This window comes from Phacochoerus africanus, chromosome X, assembly GCF_016906955.1.
Source record: "Phacochoerus africanus isolate WHEZ1 chromosome X, ROS_Pafr_v1, whole genome shotgun sequence".
Taxonomy (NCBI): domain Eukaryota; kingdom Metazoa; phylum Chordata; class Mammalia; order Artiodactyla; family Suidae; genus Phacochoerus; species Phacochoerus africanus.
Window position 1 is genome coordinate 20,643,994 of NC_062560.1, and position 19,027 is coordinate 20,663,020.

General features: G+C 42.9%; 1 protein-coding gene across 1 annotated transcript in view; it reads left to right on the forward strand.

Annotated features, from left to right (window-relative positions):
- The window catches only part of PHEX (phosphate regulating endopeptidase X-linked), a 226,183-nt gene that overhangs the window by 89,652 nt on the left and 117,504 nt on the right, over positions 1–19,027 (forward strand). The window contains exon 12 of the mRNA XM_047765574.1: positions 13,568–13,669. Coding sequence (XP_047621530.1) covers positions 13,568–13,669 — 102 coding nt within the window. The remainder of the gene's footprint in view (positions 1–13,567; positions 13,670–19,027) is intronic.

Genomic DNA, 19,027 nt, shown 5'->3' on the forward strand with positions numbered 1-19,027 from the left:
TGAACAGTTATTGTTGGCACACTTGGAGTTGGTTGGCAGTCCCCTGGGCAGCTCTGCCTATTCTGGCTAGGTGCCTCCAATGTCTGGGGCTTGGCTGGTCTAGGCTGGCTTCAGCATAGGGGATCAGGAGGATTCAGCTCTGCTCCAGGTGTTTTACTTCCTTCAGCCGCTGGCCTGGGCATGTTCTTAATAGCGATGGCAGAGGAGCACATGAGCTGGTGGTGGCACATTCCCTTGGCCCAGGCTCAGAACTGCATAATGTCGTGTCTGCTTTCTGTTTCTCAAAGCAAGCCACATGGCCAGCCCAGATGAACAGAGCAGGTAATTACACTCTGCATCTTTAGCGAAAGGTCCCACAGCAAAGGCCATGGATAGTGGACTGAGGGTATAGGGTTAAGAGCCATCGTTGCAGTGAATCAGAGGTAGGGATACACACAGTACCTACCTTGCTGGTTGGTGATGAGGACTGAATGGGATCGTCCACGTAGAAAGTGTAGCATAATGTCTGGTGGGTGGTGCCTGCCCAGTGACTGTGAGCTACTGTTACCACTGTGCACCGTGCCCAGGGTCAGTCTTGAAGACAGAATTCATACCACCAAACAGCTGTGGCGACTCTTCTGCATTGAGATCTCTTCTTTCTAATTTCAAAAGAGTGAATTGGAGGGAGGGACCTGGGGGTTTTGCTCTTCTTACTCCTCCATACATGCCCAGTGTGGTAGCTTCTGGTTGGGATAAAGATCCTTTTAAGGCGAGAGCCCTGGCCACATTCCAGCACCTGTCCCGTCATTTACCGCTAAATCTGGCTCCTACCAGAGTCTCATGAAACTAGTCAAAGAGCCAAATATAATTTCTCTAACAGTTCCAGGTTTCACAACTCTCTACGGGCTAAATCTTATTACAATAAATGTTCTCAGACCCCAGTCCTGACAGCTCTTTTTAAGCAACCTTTGGTAAAATGACAGCCAGCAAAACAAGTAATTTAGAAAACTCTTTGGGAATTCTTTTGAAAGAAGTATGGACACTACTCTTGCCCTCGTCCTTGAGTTGTGCTGCCACAGTGATGACACATTTGCCTCAACTTTCTTTTTTTTTTTTCTTTTTATCTTCTTAGGGCTGCACCCGCGGCATATGGAAATTCCCAGGCTAGGGGTAGAATCGGAGCTGCAGCTGCCAGCCTACGCCACAGCAGGATCTGAGCCAAGTCTGTGACCTACGCCACAACTCATGGCAACACCAGATCCTTAACCCACTGAGCCCGGCCAGGGATCAAACCTGCATCCTCATGGATACTAGTCAGGTTCATTACCACTTAGCCACAACGAGAACTCCATGGCCCAAGTTTCTTGTTTGTTGTTTCTGTCTCTGGGATAACATTAGACACTGTTGCCTTTGCCACGTATTATGGGCCACAGTCTTGTCAAGCAGATCTTATCAGACCTGTGGGCTGCGAGGACCCTGTCCTGGAAGTTCATTTCACTGAAAGAAAGCGCTTAGGCCCTCCAACAGAGCCGAGCTGTAGAAGTGACCCCAGCAGAATTCCTTGCTGGAGGGAGTTTACCCAGTAGCCGATGGCTAGACCATTATGAGACTAATTGACTTCTAAATATTACTCTGCTTTCTGAGCCCTGTTCTCTTTCAGAGTAGGAAAGTAGGAAATAGAAAAAGTTGAATTAGAAAATTAGAACACAGTCTATCTATTCACATCCAGTAAATATAATTTTACTCTCACTACTTCCACCCCAGCCTTATGGTTTTTTAATAAGAGAACATGCTAAACACACTTTATAGCATGTCTAGGACCCAAATAACTTGATTATTTTTTTCTTTTGCCAACATTTTGAATAGCTATGCAAGTTTGTTAATCCTGACAGACTGGTATGATTTTATCAGGTTGTTTGGCTGCCGGAAATAGATCGTTTTCTAATTATCCTTAGTTTTTCTGGCTTAACCACTTCTCCCACCTTTGTAAGGGTCTCTTACTTTTTTTTTTTTTTTTTGCTACATCTGTGACATCTTGACATTTATGGGCCAGGGGTCAAACCTGAGCCACATTTGTGACCTCTGCCACAGCTGTGGCAACAACAGATACTTAAGCCACTGCACCACAAGGGAACTTACTTCTTTACTTCTTATTTCAATGTCATTATTATATTTTTATCAGGAGCCAGTTCAAGCTCATGTTCATAAATATGGTGAATCAGTGGATAGTTAATATCTATTAGAGCATTGATTTATTTAATATCTGTATTTCTGGTGAAGTGACACTTATCAGAAAGAAAAGCTTTAGTAACTTTCCTTTGATTGCAGCCTATTCTGGATTAACCTCATGAGTTATAATTTTTATTTTTCATATTCAGTAGTCACGTGGTTGCAACTTAAGGAACCATGCCCTGCTCTAGACCACTGGGGAGACTGGAGACTTTTAATTATGTTTTATTAAGATATAACTTCTGAATATATTAAAGAGGGAAATTTCTTTAACATTATGCTTTTTATTTAATAATTTCATTAAAATTACGGTATTTTAAGATTAATGCACATAATTAACCATGAAGGTTTTTTTCTTCTTTAGAAACTCCATCAACCTATAGCTCTTTTTATCAGATATCTTTTGTATTATGTATGTGTATATATATATATATATATATATATATTTTAAGCCATTCTTAGCCATCTATCCTGTACCATGTTGCCATCATCAGCCTTAGCATGGATTGACCTTACTGAGTCATTTGTTTTCCCCTAGAGTTTATATTTGGAATAACTGCTGGAATAACCGTTATAAAAGATACTTGATTAAATTTCACTGCTTTGCTAGATACGCAGTCAAGGTTTTGAAAAACATAAATCGTATTTATTGAACATCTGCTATTGTATTATATGAGATACAAAATCATATCATGTAAGATGTGAAATCATAAAACTAACAACTTTATGTAGGTTTTTTTTTTTTTTTTTTTAATGGCTGCTTCTGCGGCACATGGAGGTTCCCACGTTAGGGGTCAAATTGGAGTTGTAGCTGCTGGCCTGTGCCACAGCAATGCAGGATCTGAGCCCAGTCTTCAACCTACACCACAGCTCACAACAATGCTGGACCCTTATCCCACGGAGCGAGGCCAGGGATCCAACCTGTGTCCTCATGGGTGCTAGTTAGATTCGTTTCTGCTGAGCCACGAGGGGAACTCCTGAAACTAACAACTTTAAATTTGTGAATCATTGTAAGGGAAGAAAAATTATTTTTACCTTTCCTTTTCTAGGTTCTTGGCTAAGACCCCTCTGTAATAAAACAAAAAACAGATTAAGGGGGGAAAACAGGTTTAATAAGATGTATACCTCCTGTATACCTGAGAGAAACCCAGGAAAACTGAGTAACTTTCTCAAATGGCCCAAGCTATCACCTTAAATACCATCTCTAGCTAAAGTCAAAAGATGTTGGGGAGGGAAACCATTTATGGGAGGTTACCAGGCAAAGCACAATGAACAGAGTAAGGTCGTTAGGCAGATTGAAGTCTTGTCTTCTCCATAGACAAAAGTTTCTAGAGATTTAGTCTTGACTACTTTTCTGGTTCAGAGAGGGAGACCCCTTTTCAAATGGGGATTTCCCTTATAAATGTAAATGTCTCTTACAAAAGGGTACCTTCTCTGTTTTCTGAGCTTTTTCTAGTCTGCTGTTTCTTAAAAATAATTAGTACCCAGTGTAAAATAATCCTCAGGCCAAAGAGGCATGTTTTGGGATGGCCAGTTCCACTCCCCTTCAGCACTTTTTAGGTAGCTTACATATCCATGACTTCATCTGATCTGAATCATGATTGCTGTTCTCAAAGCTTATGGATTTGTTGGGAAAATAAGTAATAAATAACTACAAATGGCAATTAAACACACCCCTATATTGTTCTCATTATAAGCTGAATAAGAACCCAGACAAGGAACTGAAAGTGTAGGTTTAAGTGTTTTTTAAGTGTTTGGGATTCACGGATATGAGGTAGGATCTGAGATGGCCATGTGGGATTTCCTTGTCAACAGAGACAAACCTTTGAAGGAAACTACAACTGACGGTGGGGTGAACTGACCCTTTCTATTACCGAGCTGAACTTGGGTTTGCTTGCCCAGTGTGCAACAAAGTCAATCTACTGACTCTGGGTTGTGTTGAAAGGAAGTACAGCATTTATTTGCAGAGTGCCAAGCAAGGAGGACAGGCAGCTAATGCTCAAAAGACCCGAACTGCTCGATTGGTTTTGGGCAAGGGTTTCTAAATGCACTGTTAGGGGTGAGGGTCGCAGGGTGTCTGATCAGCCTGTGGACATTCTTCTGATTGGTTGTTAGTGAGGTAACAGGGTGATGTTTTGAGAATCTGAAGTATCCGTCTTCTCGTTCCAGCCAGTCTTGGGTCTGTGTGCCTGTGGTCAGCAGTTTCTATCTGGTGGGGTCCTGGTTTCTGTAAATCAAGGATGTGTGTCAGATTGTTACCTGTATCCCTTGAAGAGGAACTAGGAGTCCTGTGACTCTGTTTTATAGCTGAAATATTGTGCAAGCTATTACTACTTTTTGCGGAATTGCTTTGCATTTGTTTCTATATTCCTTCACTTCTGTAATTATTAACTGCTTGAATCTGCTCTTTAGAACTCAGGGAAGGCCTCAGAGACTAAAGCTTTTTCTCCCAACACGAAGTGGGGGCATGGAGCTATCTGTCACTGGGAAGGCTTTGCAGAGTCCTGCTTGGTTTCACTTCTTCTCAAAGCAGTATTAGCTTATGTCCCTTTAAATGAGCTAATAGAACCATTTTAACCCATTTATATAGAACACAAAGTTCCCATGTCCATGTGAGGGGAGAAAGGCTAAGGAGAGGTCAAAAGAAGAGCAGACGAGGGAGTTCCCGTTGTGGTGCAGCGGAAACGAAACTGACTAGTATCCATGAGGACTCGGGTTCGATCCCTGGCCTCACTCAGTGGGTTGGGGATCCGGCATTGCCCTGATCTGTGGTGTAGGTCATCTGGCATTGCTGTGGCTGTGGTGTAGGCCGGCAGCTGTAGCTCTGGTTCGACGCCTAGCCTGGGAACCTCTATATGCTGAGGATGTGACCTTAAAAAGCGAAAAAAAAAGAGCAGATGAGCCAATTTTAATGTACTATTATTGGAGAATCTCATTTAAAGAAACCTTCCCTGGAAGGGTTACAGGTGTACACGTATGCATATGTGAGTCACCAGTGTCTGGTGTTTGATGTAGAATGCTATGAGCAAAACCCTGGAGCATAAAGAATGAAAAGGAGAATCCACTTTTAAGTAATAGTGTTGAGGAACTAAAAACTGCCTGTAGACTGACCAAATGAACTGTATTTTCTCAATGTGGATCTGTAAAATCTGAAATAAGTATATGCTTAACCAAATGCTCTCTATCTGGAAGGTTCTTACCCTGCATGTGGCATGTTTTACCACAATAACACTTAATTTTTATATGTTATATTTTGATTTATGGCTCTAAATAAATATTTTCTATGGGTAACTTCACCTTATGACTTCTCCTTTAAGTGATTTCTACTAATGTTATATGCTGGCTGGTTGGGGCATTAGGTCAAAGTTTGGTGAAGAAATACTATTTCTCTCTTTTTCTTATTTAAAAATTACATCAGGCTTTTTCTGCCTCAGGGAATATGACTGAAGGCAGTGTTATTCTGTGATGCTGTAGAGTAGTCTAAAGATAAAAATCGGAAGTGTTCAGTGATTTATCTTCCTAGTTCCAGCCTACCAAAATCATTATTTCTCTTATTTGCATTGACATGCCAACCGATGACATTAATCACCTTCAAAGATTTCCCTTGTTCTTCAAGTCTGCTGGGGTAGTTCAGCACCATTTCACAGAAAATGTCATACAATAAATCTGGAGAGTGTGCCAAAAAAAAAAAAAAAAAAAAAGAGAACCTGGCATTGGGGCCTGGGAGCAGGAATGGTGGTGCCTCAGAGGACAAGGCCAGAGACCAGCTAGACTCACAGGGAAGGAAAAGAGGAAAGTGGTTACAGTCATCCCTCAGGATCTGGGGGTGATTGGGTCCAGAACTCCCGGCAGATAGCAAAATCTCACATGCTCAAGTCCCTTACGTAAAATGGTGTAGTATTTGCGTATAACTACGCACATCCTCCCATATACTTTAAATGATCTCTAGCTTACTTAGAATCACTAATACAAGATACATGGTTATATAAATAGTTACTGGCAGGCTGCAAATTCCAGTTTTGCATTTTGGAAATTTCTGAAACTTTTTCCCCCTGACTATTAGCGCTCGGTTGAATCCATGGATGCAGAATATGCAGATACAGAGGGCCAACTGTGCTGTACTTGTTTTGTACATCTGTAAATGGGCCACAAAAAGATTGAGTTATCAAAGCATGGGGTTAGGAAAGATAGAGGTGGTCAGGGAAGGAAAGGGGCGCAAGAAGGAAAGGAAGAGGGAGAAGGAAGCTGCGTATGTGCCGAGTATTTGCCATTCTTCATTCCCGCAGTAGGCTGAAATGTTTTGCTACTTTATTTCCATTTGGAATGCCAGTCAGCAAGGTACAGAGAGCTTTGAAAACCTGTGCCTTGTGCTTAAAATGGGAATGAATTTCAAAGCTATTGTTAACACCCAGGAATGGCCAGGGAGGGTCCTGCCAAACCAAGGTGCTTAGAAGTATCTGGAAGCATTCGGCCTATTTTAATAATACTTTTTTTTTTTTTGTCTTTTCGAGGCTGAACCTATAGCATGTAGAAGTTCCCAGGCCAGCTTATACCACAGCCACAGGTGCGAGCTGTGTCTGCGGCCTGCACCACAGCTCACGGCAATGCCAGATCCTTAACCCCCTGAGCAAGGCTAGGGGTCGAACCTGTATCCTTATCGAAACTAGTTAGGTTCGTTACCGCTAAGCCATGACAGGAACTCCATGTTTCAAAGAGAAGAGAGGCAAGATGACTTTAAGATTCACCACGGAAATCCAAAAATTCCAAAATACGTATTTGCCAAATTCTCTTTGGGTCGGAGAGTGCTTGTTTTGCTTTACATGATTAATTTATTTTCAACAATAATTAAGGCAGATTAGCTTTTGTACTCCGTACTCCAGTTAAACATTCTCCTTGGATATTTTCAGCTTCTTAGGTATTCTTTGGGGGCTTTCTATTATGGCCACATGTTGGATAGGGTGTTGAGAGGAAACCTTTCCTTGCCCTCTTTGTCCTCATTTTGTGAATGTCCTTCTTTTTACCAATATGTTTGTGCTACCAGGATGCATATAGCCATAGCCGTGTGTGAAGAAATCAAATTTTAAATTTTATTTATTATTGATTGATTGATTGCTATATCCTCGGCATGAGGAAGTTCCTGGGCCAGTGATCAAACAAGAGCCACAGGAGTGATCTGAGCTACAGCAGTGACAGTGCCAAGTCCTTAAACTGCTAGGCCACTAGGAAACTCTGAAGTTGAATTTTTTAGAGAAACCTCCCTTTTAGTAGAAGATCTTGCTCCTATCTCCTGGCGAAAAGACATACCATTCTACTAGGACTCTCACCCATCCACTGTCTACCTATAGATTCTTCTGCATTCCTGTTTTTATCTTTCTCACCTCTCATTATCCTATCTCATGTCTAAGGTGACTCCTTCCACATATTCTCTGATAATGCGTAAGCCGAAGAGCTGTTTTGAAGTGGCCTCTTCTCTCCTTCAGCAACAAATTTGAGAGGAAGGTAGAGCCATCTCTCACATATCCCCACATGCATAATTTCTCCCATTAACGTCACTCATCAGAATGATTTTTTTTAAACCACAGGTGAACCTAAATGGACACATCATTATTGCCCACAGTATATTGTTCACCTTAGAGTTCACTCTTGGTGTTGTACATTCTGTGGCTTTGAACAAATGTATGATGACAAGAATCCATCATTATGATGCCATATATATAAAATATAATATCATACGCTGTCCTGAAAATTCTCTGTGCTGTGCTTATTTATATCTCCCCACCCCCCCCCCTGGCAACTGCTGATCTTTTCATTGCCTCCATAGTTTTGCCTTTTCCAGAATGTTGTGTAGTTGGAATCATACAGTCTGTAGCCTTTTCAGATTGGTTTCTTTCACTTAGTAATATGCATTTAAGGTTCTTCCATTTCTTCTCATGGCTTGATAGCTCATTTCTTTTTAGCTCTGAATAATATTCCATTGTCTGGATGTACCACAATTTGTTTATCTGGTCACCTACTGAAGGACATCTCAGTTGCTTCCAAGATTTGGCAGGTATCAGTAAAGTTGCTCCAAACATCTGGGTGCCGGTTTTTGTGTGGTTGAAAGTTTCCATCTCCTTTAGGTAAATACCAAGGAATGTGATTCTTGCATTGTATGGTAAAAATATGTTTAGTTTTATTAAAAATAAAAAACAGCAAATTACCAAAGCGCCTTCCAAAATGGCTCTTCTGTTTTGCATTCCCATCAACAGTGAGTGAGAGCTCCTTTTGTTCCACCTCCTTGCCAGCACTGGGTATTGTTAATGTTGTGGATTTGGGCAATTCTAATAGGTGTGTAGCGGCATCTTGTTTTAGTTTGCGTTTCCTTCATGACTTGGGATGTGGAGCATCGTTTCCCATGTTTATTTGTCATCTGTGTACCTTTCTTACTGATACATCTGTTAGGGTCTTTGGCTCATTCTCCCCCCCCCACAATTTTAGAAACCATTTATTTTCCATCCACGCGCTTGTATTTTAAGAGTTTGTGGAAGAACTTAAGCCCACTCAGTGGTTCTTCCTACCCATTTAGTGGCCTGAACAGTGGGATCCGCAGACCAGTCTTCAGTAGGGAACTGGTCATGTTTTTCGTTGTTGTGTTGTTTTTATATTTATATTTAAAAAGAAATTTTTGGCCACGCCCACACTATGCAGACTTCCCAGGTCAAGGATCAGACGGATCCACAGCAGTGACAACACTGAATCCTTAACTAGGCAGCCAGGGAACTCCTCGGCTCATGTTTTAATCTGGATGTTTGCTTTCTTCTTGTTGAATGTCCATTGATATTTATATACTGTCAAATCTCTCAGATGGTCAACTTCCACCACAACAGTAGCAGCAACAGAGAATGCTCACAACCCAAACCCCAAACCCTCAGAACCCGCTTTTAAGCCTTTATCCGCGTGTACCTTGCCTTTGCTTTTTCTGTTTCATAGACGGACTCTTTGACCGAGTTGTCCAGACTTGCTATCTGCACTTCCCAGTGAGATATGGCCTCTGACTTAAGCCCTCTTTCTCTTCCAACATGCTAAGTCTTTAGAAAATGGTAACTATAATACTGTATTGCATGTTTGAAAGTGTTGCTGAAATCTGGCCTTTGTACACCGACACCGAATTGAATTTCAGAGTTTTGGGTGATGGAAAAAAGAATAGCTTTATTGCTTTTCCAGGCAAAGGGAGACACAGCCGGCTCATGCCTTCAAAAAGCTGTGTGTCCCGCCTGGGGAGGATTTGGTGAGGAGTTTTAAAGCAGTGGTTCAAGGGCAGGGTTGCTGATAAGGATCAGGGTGTGTACAGGGCCTGTGTTCCTTCAGTCTGGCCTCAGGTAGTCTCCTGAGGAGCTTCTGTGGTTCTTGAGATTCTCAGTCTGTGACCTTCTCTCCGGAATGAAGAACACTCCATCAAGTAGTTAACATCTTCCTTTTGGTGGGGGCTTAATTCTGAAGAGGAGCTCAAAGATACCGTTGTGTGTATCCCTTGAGGGGAAACCAGGACCCTGCCCCAAGGCTGCACTATTGTTTCTTTTTTTTTTTTTTTTAAATATGATTTTTATTCATCCTCCTTCATCTCTATTTATTATTATTATTATTTTTGCTTTTTAGGGCTATACCTGTGGCATATGGAAGTTCCCAGGCTAGGGGTCAAATTGGAATGGAACTGCAGCTGCTGGCTGCAACCTATACTACAGCTCATGGCAATGCGGGGTCCTTAGTGCGCTGAGCGAGGCCAGAGATTGAACCCGCATCCTCATGGGTACCGGTCAGGCTCCCTACTGCTGAGCCACAACAGGAACTTCCTGCATTGTTGTTTCTTGACTGCTCCTCCCTGGTCTCTGTATCCCTTCCCTTCCCTGATTAGCAACTGTTTAAACCTGACCTTTGGAACTCGGGGAAGGTCATGGAGACTGAACTCTATTCCCCTGTAAGAAACAGGGGACATAGCAAGGCTTCTATGCCCAGGGACCACGCAGGGTCCTGCTCAGTTTCAAAAATTGCTAAGAGACTAGATTTTAAACATTCATAGCACAAGAGAAAGAAAAATTCCTGTAACTATGTGTGATTGAAATGGAGCAAGACTCTCTGGGGCCCTCCCTGGTACAAATCCTTTTTATTCCCCCATTTCTCCGTTGTAGGAAAAGGACAGTCACATACCTCCTTGACCTTCCCTGAGTTCCAAAGGGCAGATATGAACATTTTCTCATCAGGGAAGGGAGGGGATGCAGAAACAAAGGAAGAGCAGTCAAGAAACAATAGTGCAGCCTTGGGCACGTCCTGGTCCTTCCTCCAGGAATATTCGTAACAGTATCTCTGAGCTTTTCTACAGGAACTGAACCCCTCCCTCCCCAGGGATGGGGATGGTAATTTCAGGCTCAGCACAAGTTTCCTAAAGCACTATCCTGCTAGATCTCATCCCCAGCCAATCAGAAGAAAGTCACATCCCCTGCTGCCCTCACCCCAAACATTGCCTATAAACCCTTCTACCCCCAAACCATGGAAGAGTTTGGGTTTTTTGAGCACAAGCCACCCAATATCCTTGCTTGGCCCTGCTATAGACCTTTCTCTGCTCTAAACGCTGAAATTCTGCATTGTTTGGCTTCACTCTATCAGGCACACGAACTTGTGTGCGGTAACATAGGGATAGATGTTATTAGACTTACTGTGGCAATCATTTCATAATGTATACAAATATCAAATGATTATGTTGTGCACCTGAATTTAATATAATGTGTGTCAGTTATTCCTCAATTGTTAAAAATGCAAAAAGAAAGAGAGAAAGAGAAAGAGAAAAGAAATGGCAGTATCCACCTAGTTGCTTGTGCCTATAGCCTGGGAATTAACCTGACTATTCCCACTCTTCCTCACCTCCCCACCTAAAGTTAATCACCTGGTTCCATTGATTTGCTCACTGACTCTCTTGCAAATTAATGCACCCATTTCCTTCCATCCCTATCGCCCCCCCCCCCTTAGTTTGGGAAGATAATGCTTCTCTTTGTGTGTGAAGGTGATGGGCTGGCTGATGCGTGTTGCTGCAGGGTGATGGTGGGGAAGAAGAAATTTTCTTTTACCCTTCCAAGTTCTTCTGGTTGGTTTAAGAATTAAATCGACATGAGACAGATTAATAGGAGAGAATCAGACAAAGTTAAATAACATGTAGACATGAGAGACACCCGGGAAAACTGAGCAACCAGTGGCCAGAGCCCTCGTCTTATATACCATCTTCAGCAAAAGACAAAAGAAGATGGGGGTAAGGAGAGTTATTTATGGGCCAGGAAAAGGACAGTAAAGGAGGGTGATTGTGATGCAGATTTATGTCAGTGCCTTCTGCATTGAACGAGTTTCTAGAGATTTCTCTTCCAGGTCATCCTCTTCTTCCAGGTCCAGAAAGGAAGACATCTTACAAATGGAGATGTTTCTTACTACAGGGCCTCTCCCACTTGCTTTTCAGATCCCCTTTTCTACTCTTTCTCAGAAAATAACCAGCTTAAAACAATCATTATGCCAAGGAGACATATTTTAGAGTGGCAAATGTTTTTTCCTCTACAGGGGTGTCCTAAATACTTAGAGGTGTTGGTGACTGTGCAGCCTAAAGATCCAGTCCCTGAGGATTTCCTTGATTTAGCACCCTCCTTCTGTGGGTTTTCTGTTCGAAATGGTCACTGCTGCATCTCTCTCAGTTTTCTCCTTTCCAGGCATTTTCTTCTCATTTATGAGGAACACCTATGTTGCTCCTGGACGTTCTGAGCTCACAACGATCATTTAGCCCTGTGGTCACATCCTGGCTCTGACCTTTCCTGTTGTAAGAGCGGAAATGGATCATGGACTCTCTTGGCTCTTAATTTCCTTATCTGTAAAATGAGTGTCCTCACTTAGACCAGTGAGTCTTCATCCTGCTGCACTTCAGAATCACCTGGGCAGCTTTGAAACCTACCAGTGCTCGGCCTCCCTCTGCAACAGTGACATAAGCGTTGTTGAAAGCTCTCCCCACCCACAAAAAAGACCCCAGGGTACAGACAAGGTTGAAAACCAGTGACTTAATGATTTTAAAGGACCTTTGCTCTCTATTATTTATAATGTCTTTATCATGCCCCAAGGTCAAGTTGAGATTTCTTTTTTCTGTATGTTTTTACTAAGTTGGGAAGAAATAGCTGTGAAGTACCCCCCTTCCATCTGCTGTTTGTTCTTGTTTACATATGATGGAACCCAGCCCACTGATTTACAGCTCTCATTCCCTTACAACTGTTATTGAACTGAAAACATAGCTGAAAACTTATTAAACAGAAAAAATTATTTTGAGCTTCGTGCCGACAATTCATTATAGAACCAAGGAAACATCTCAACTTCTTTCCTTCTAGAATTAATGCTAAAAATGGATTTACAACCCCATAATCGCAAATGAAAATTTTCATTCTGGTGCCAAAACTAGTATTTTATTCTTTCTTGAATGTCCCGTTAGGAAAACGGAAGCATCTCTGTAGGAGAATGGAATTTCCCTTGGTTTGCACCCAAAGACAGGCAGGGCCTCCCGGACTGCTCCACGTGGGCTTCTGAAGTTACGTGTTAGCATTTCTCTCCCCCCTGGTCCACTACGCTGACCCGCAAATACTGGAAGAACAGCCAGGTCAGACACATCATCACTGGGTGATGGTCTCGCTGTTGGACCTCTTTGAAACAACCTTTCTGGGGAGCCTCCTTTAGACCTACCATTTTAGATTTGAAATAACCTGATACTTTTCTGAGCTGTCAGGGAGGAGAGAGGAGAGTAGGAAGATGACAGAATGGCCAAGCTTGTAGATTAACCACTGGCACTTAATTGGAGAGAACTGGCATCCTGACACAAATCTTGATGTTGGGGAAGTGTCCTTTGGGGCACTGGCTCCCCCGGCCTGTTTCTCTATTAACAGTATCTCTGTCAGCTGTTCACTTACTTGCTTCTGCAGTGCTGTCTGCAGTATTCAGCCCATGCCTTTGCTTGTTTCTCTCAAACCCTTATTGGCCTATTGAATCTAGTTGCAACCTTGACAAGAGGGGGCTAATTTAGTAGCTACAGGTAAGTTATTAGTCATAACCTATGGCAAATTGCTTTCCCCATATAATCTTTTTACAGCTGGCCCATCGAATTATTCTCAAGGAAAGAAATGATGAGTTTCTTCTAGCAATAGAGGAAAAAAGGTGTTTTCCTGGGAAAAGAAATATTACCAGAGCAGAGAGCCAAGCTGAAAGGAGTCTGTTTCTCACCCTGTTTAGCATTGGGCTGTTTATCGTGGCCCAGGAAACCTTTTCTGAAGCTTCTTAGCTTTGACCTGCTTCTTTGGGTATTTTCTTATAGATGGAGGAATTGATCGAGGGTGTTCGATGGGCCTTTATTGACATGCTAGAGAAAGAAAATGAGTGGATGGATGCAGGGACAAAAAGGAAAGCCAAAGAAAAGGTAAGGATTCCTTTTGGTGAAAAAAATATGCTATTTGATTTAATGTATTTTCATGTTCTACATTGACCATGTAGTAGATTTTTATATTGACTGAGCTGTTGACTCCAAGTGACCCTAGAGTTAGGTGTCTGCTTTGGGATGAATCCATAGATTTTATTACCAGGAGGTAAGAGAAGATAAGATCGGGCTTTTTCTTTTTCAAACTGCGTTTGCAAACACCTTGTAATTCAGCCTTTCCTTCTCTCCTAATTGCTGTCTGTAAGAGCCACATGGCTTACTGCCCAGTGAATTTCACCATTAAACCATCATGGGCTATGGCAGAATGCAGAGCAGTGGGGAGCCAGGGGGAGCAGCTGGCAGAAGAGCCCTCAAGGTGCAAAAAAGAAGAACCGATAATGGCTGTGTGTCCTTCTGCTCTGTGCATGATGTGTGCTAATGTCCTCAGGCAAATCCTTTCCTGTAATCAAACAGATCTTCCCATCATTTTGCACCAAGGATCCAAATAGAGTGCTTCTAAACTGTAGACCAATAGTAGACCATTGTGTAGGAGTACAAAAAATTTCATAATAGAAGTGGAGACTTGCTAGGCCTCTTAAAACTTTCTAGTACTATGCAACAAGATAAGGGAATAAGTGAGAAAAGTATTAGTAGCCTTGGTGTTTAAAAATAAAGAATGGGACCTTTCTTGAACCCTAGGGGTTCTGATGGAGCTAGATGTCATGTGGGTAGGAAACACCTGCTACATTCTTTTTTTTTTTTTTAAATTAAGGTATAGTTGATTTACAGTGGTGTGTCAGTTTCTGCTGTACAGCAAAGTGACCCAGTCATACATATATGTACTTTCCCTTTCTTATATTATCTTCTATCATGCTTCATCCTAAGAGACTGGATATAGTTCCCTGTGCTATACAGTAGGACCTCATTGCCTATCCATTCTAAATGTAATAGCTTGCATCTACTAACCCCAAACTCCCTGTCCATCCTACTCCCTCCCTCTCGACAACCACAAGTCTGTTCTCCATGTCTGTGAGTCTGTTTCTGTTTTGTAGATAGGTTCATTTGTGCCATATTTTAGGTTCCACATATAAGTGATAGCACATGGTATTTGTCTTTCTGACTTACTTCACTTAGTATGAGAGTTTCTAGTTCCATACATGTTGCTGCAAGTGGCATTATTTCATTCTTTTTATGGCTGAGAAGTATTTCATTGTATATATGTACCATATCTTCTTAATCCCTTCATCTGTCAATGGGCATTTAGGTTGTTTCCATATCTTGGCTATTGTGAATAGTGCTGCAGTGAACATAGGGATGCATGTATATTTTTGATTTGTACTTTCGTCCAGGTATGTGCCCAGGAGTGGGATTGTTAGATGATATGGTAGTTCTCTATTTAGTTTTGAGGTACCTCCATACTGTTTTCCATAGTGGTTGTACCAGTTTACATTCTCACCAACAGTGTAGGAGGGTTCCCTACCTGCTGCATTCTTTTTTTTTCTTTTTTTTTTTGCTTCTTAGAGCCACACCTACAGCATATGGAAGTTCCCAGGATAGGGGTTGAATTGGAACTATAGCTGCAGGCCACAGCCATAACCACAGCAGTGAGGGATCCGAGCCAAGTCTGTGACCTACACCACAGGTCATAGCAACGCTGGATCCCTAACCCACCAAGCAAGGCCAGGGATCTAACCCTCATCCTCATGGATACTAATCGGATTTGTTTCTGCTGTGCCACAATGGGAACTCTGTACCTTCTACATTCTTGATAGACATTGTTCTACAGTTGGGAGGCTGAAGTTGGGAACATTCCTTCTTTAGAGAGGTGTTTTTGAAAATTTCCCGATCATAGCAATCACCTAGGATGCGTGGACCAACTATAGCTTTCTGGGCCTCTCCCTGGCAAGGTCTGATTTAGTGGAATGAGGGTGCAGTCTGAACATTTGTGATTTTAAACAGTCTCCTTGGTGATTCATGTCCCTAGGCAGACCTCAGGAGCATTACTTAGACTCATACTGAGTCATGCTGAGCACAAGTATTTTTGCCGAACGGTCAAGAAACAAAAAGGGAGAGGATTTTCAGAGCAGGGAAGCTCCTCTGTATGATACTGTGGTGGTAGATACATATTGTTATATATGTGTCCAGCATCAAGAGTGAACCTGAGTTAATCTGTGGACTTGAGGTGCTAACAGTGTGTCACTGTAGGTTCATCATTTGTAACCTATGTCCCACTCTGGTGGGGGGTATAGGTAATGGGGGACATTGTGCATGTGTGGGGGCCAGAGGTCTGTAGGAACTCTGTACGTTCTTCTCAGTTTTGCTGTGAACCTGAAACTGCTCTAAACAATAAAGTCTATTAAAAAAAAAAAGAGGGCAACAGTGCTTAGCCTTGTTGAAATGGGAATTTGCAGAGGTTTAGCATGGATATTTTCCAGAGCTTTAATACTCCCGAGATGCATAAACATTGCCGTAGATATTTATGTCAATAGACATGAAAAGGCTGTTCCAAGTTTAAAGCGAAGAAAGAACTTGGGTGGCAGGGAGTGGGGGTGTTGGAGGAAGACAAAGGGGAAGTTTTATTTTTTTTTTCCCCCTTGAGAGTCTGTCAAAGCTTTCGTAAGTCACATACAGCTTAAGCTGATGAAGGCAGGAGCACAAGAGCTGCGATGAGAAGCTCTCCAGATGGTGGATGAACCACTCCGCACCAACATACTGTCATTGTCTTTGTTGTTTTGAAGGCTTCGTTTTATTTGCGGGGCTGGCTTATAGTATCTGGAACAGAGCATGTCTTGCGCCAGGCAGTTAAGAGCCCAGTACACTGGGGGCTCTTGACTCTAGCCTGAATCCTTGTGGACTGAGGGCCACGGGCGTGGAGGGTGGGGTGGAGTGGTGAGGGGCATGTGCATGTTACGAATGGGTGAATACCAGAGGCATACTCTGAGGACTCTGTTCAGGTCTTTGGAGAGTGTGGCTGGCGATCGCCTTAGGTGGATCTTCCGGGTTGTCTAAGGGAGTGGGTGCCTTCTAGGCAAGTAGCCATGGGTCCTTCTTGAAGGAGGATTATTCCCAGTCCTTCTAATATTAGACACATTCTTCTTTACTCCTGAGTTGCTCTCCAGTCTTATATTTTATTTCAATGAGAGCCCTCACTTTTTCTTCTAAAAGTACTCTTTGAACACTCTGCTGTCTTTGAGCTGAGTTCAACCTGCCAGGAACTCAAACTAGTTCCTTGACAGGTGCAGATATCAAAGGTAGTTGTTCTGCTGGATCTCACCAGGTTCCCTGAGTATATCTTGCATTTCAGAGTTCGGAGCAGTTCCTTTCATGAAAGACAAGAATGAGGGAATGTTGTCCAAGAATTTCTAGCAGTTCTCCAAAGCCATTGGGGCCCTGGACCCCAGAAGATGCAGATTTTCTTTTGCCAAATTGAATGAACTTGCAGATCTAGAAATGACCTCTGGGTGGAGCTCGTAGCACTCACAAAGACAGCATTTAGGGTGCTGGAGGCTTTTATGCAGCTTTCTGCCATGGGGTTGTTTTTGAAAAATTATTATTTTTTCTTGCCCTTTTTCTGTGCTGTCCTCGATTTGATTGCCTTTTAATAGTCAACAAGAAAGGAGAGGCTCTGCCTAATAATTCCTTGAATCGTAGATGGAAATCTCTGACTATCTTAGGGCTTTGTCTTTCTGATACTAAGTAGCCCCTGCATTAAGACAGGATTTGCCTGCATTCGAAGTGGAGGTGAATAATTTGCCCGCTCTTCCTGGTATGACTTGGCACTGTTCTTTGGGCATGTGTTGGGTGCAGTATATCACCCAGGCAGAAGATTTCTCATCAATAATAGTGCCCACACTGGGCCAGTGCTGAGTCACTTGGCAACCCATTGGGAAAGCTGGAAAAATGTTCCGATTTGTGAGGGGGAGAAGCTTTTCTTTCCCTCACTGTCAAGCTCTGGACTGCAGCTAGTTACAGTGCCTCCTAAGGGCTCTCGTCCTCAGCATTCCCTAGTGACCTGCCTCCTGGACTGGGAGGGTCCAGATACCTGCAGTGACCTAAGGTCCAATACCTTGGCTTTTGTGTTGGTTACTCTGGTCTCAGAATGGAATGTGGGGCTATGGCTCCATGGTGCCCTTTGCTATGGGTGATCACCATCAAAGATAAATAAGGATGCATCTGTTCCTGTGAATAAAGGGTAAATTTGTTACCTCTATCTCCTTGCCTTTCTCCTCTCGTGTCCCAGGAGGTCATGAGTAGTTTTATATTGTGAAACCAGCAGTGTAGGTTTCAACTGGAAATTTAGCATGGTGAAATCAGCATCATTTTTGGTTTAGGATTCTGTGTTCCCTGCAAGCATATGCTCTTATTATAAACAAGCAGCAAAGGACAGGAAGCCTATTATTTTTCCCAGCTATCATAGCTGTTGAATGAGTGTAAGTGATACAAATTATTTTGGGAGGTGTCTTCTGGAAGATTTGCCTTTTTCCATAACAGAGTAGGAGGATCTCAAGGTCACTACACTACCTAATGATTGTGAGGCCTAGTGGGAAGGGACGCAGCACTGCCTTGGGTTGCTCTGGTGGCAGGAGCCAGGCTTACGCTCTGTGTCAGACTAGGAGGAACTCGGCTGGTGCCCAGCTGGATTCAGTTCTGTAGCCAAAAGCTGGATCCTTGGAGTTCCTGTTGTGGCTCAGTGGAAACGAACCTGACTAGTACCCATGAGGTCTTGGGTTTGATCCCTGGCCTCGCTCAATGGGTCAAGGATCCGGTGTTGTCATGAGCTGTGGTGTAGGTTGCAGATGCAGCAGGGATCCCGGGTTGCTGTGGCTGTGGCATAGACCAGCAGCCGTAGCTCTGATTTGACCCCTAGCCTGGGAACTTCCACATGCTGCGGGTGTGGCCCTAAAAAGCAAACAAACAAACAAAAAAACTGGATCCTTATGAAATATTCGTTTGTGCTCTTTGCCCCTGGACCTTTGTTTTCCAGGCCACCCCTAGAGGAAAAGACCCTGATTGAACTCCTAGGAAGGCAGCATCCTCAGGATGCTGTGAGTGGCCTTAACCTTGGCCGTAACAGATACAGAGAGCTCCCAGCAAGTCTGTCTCATGGCCCCATCTCCACGAGCATATGACTCCCAGGCACATGCTTTGGGTGTGGCGAGAAGAGTGTCCCTACAGAGGGCCAAGCAGAATAACCAGAAGTCCAGCTTAGCTCTTTGGCTTTGTCTCTGGTGAGGAGGGAAAATAACCTTTCGTTTCATCCTTGTAAGTTCTTAACTGGGGTCCAGGAAACAAAAGAGAGATTCACAAGGGAAAAACAGAAGTTTATTAACATGGATGTCTCATACACATGTGAGAGAAACT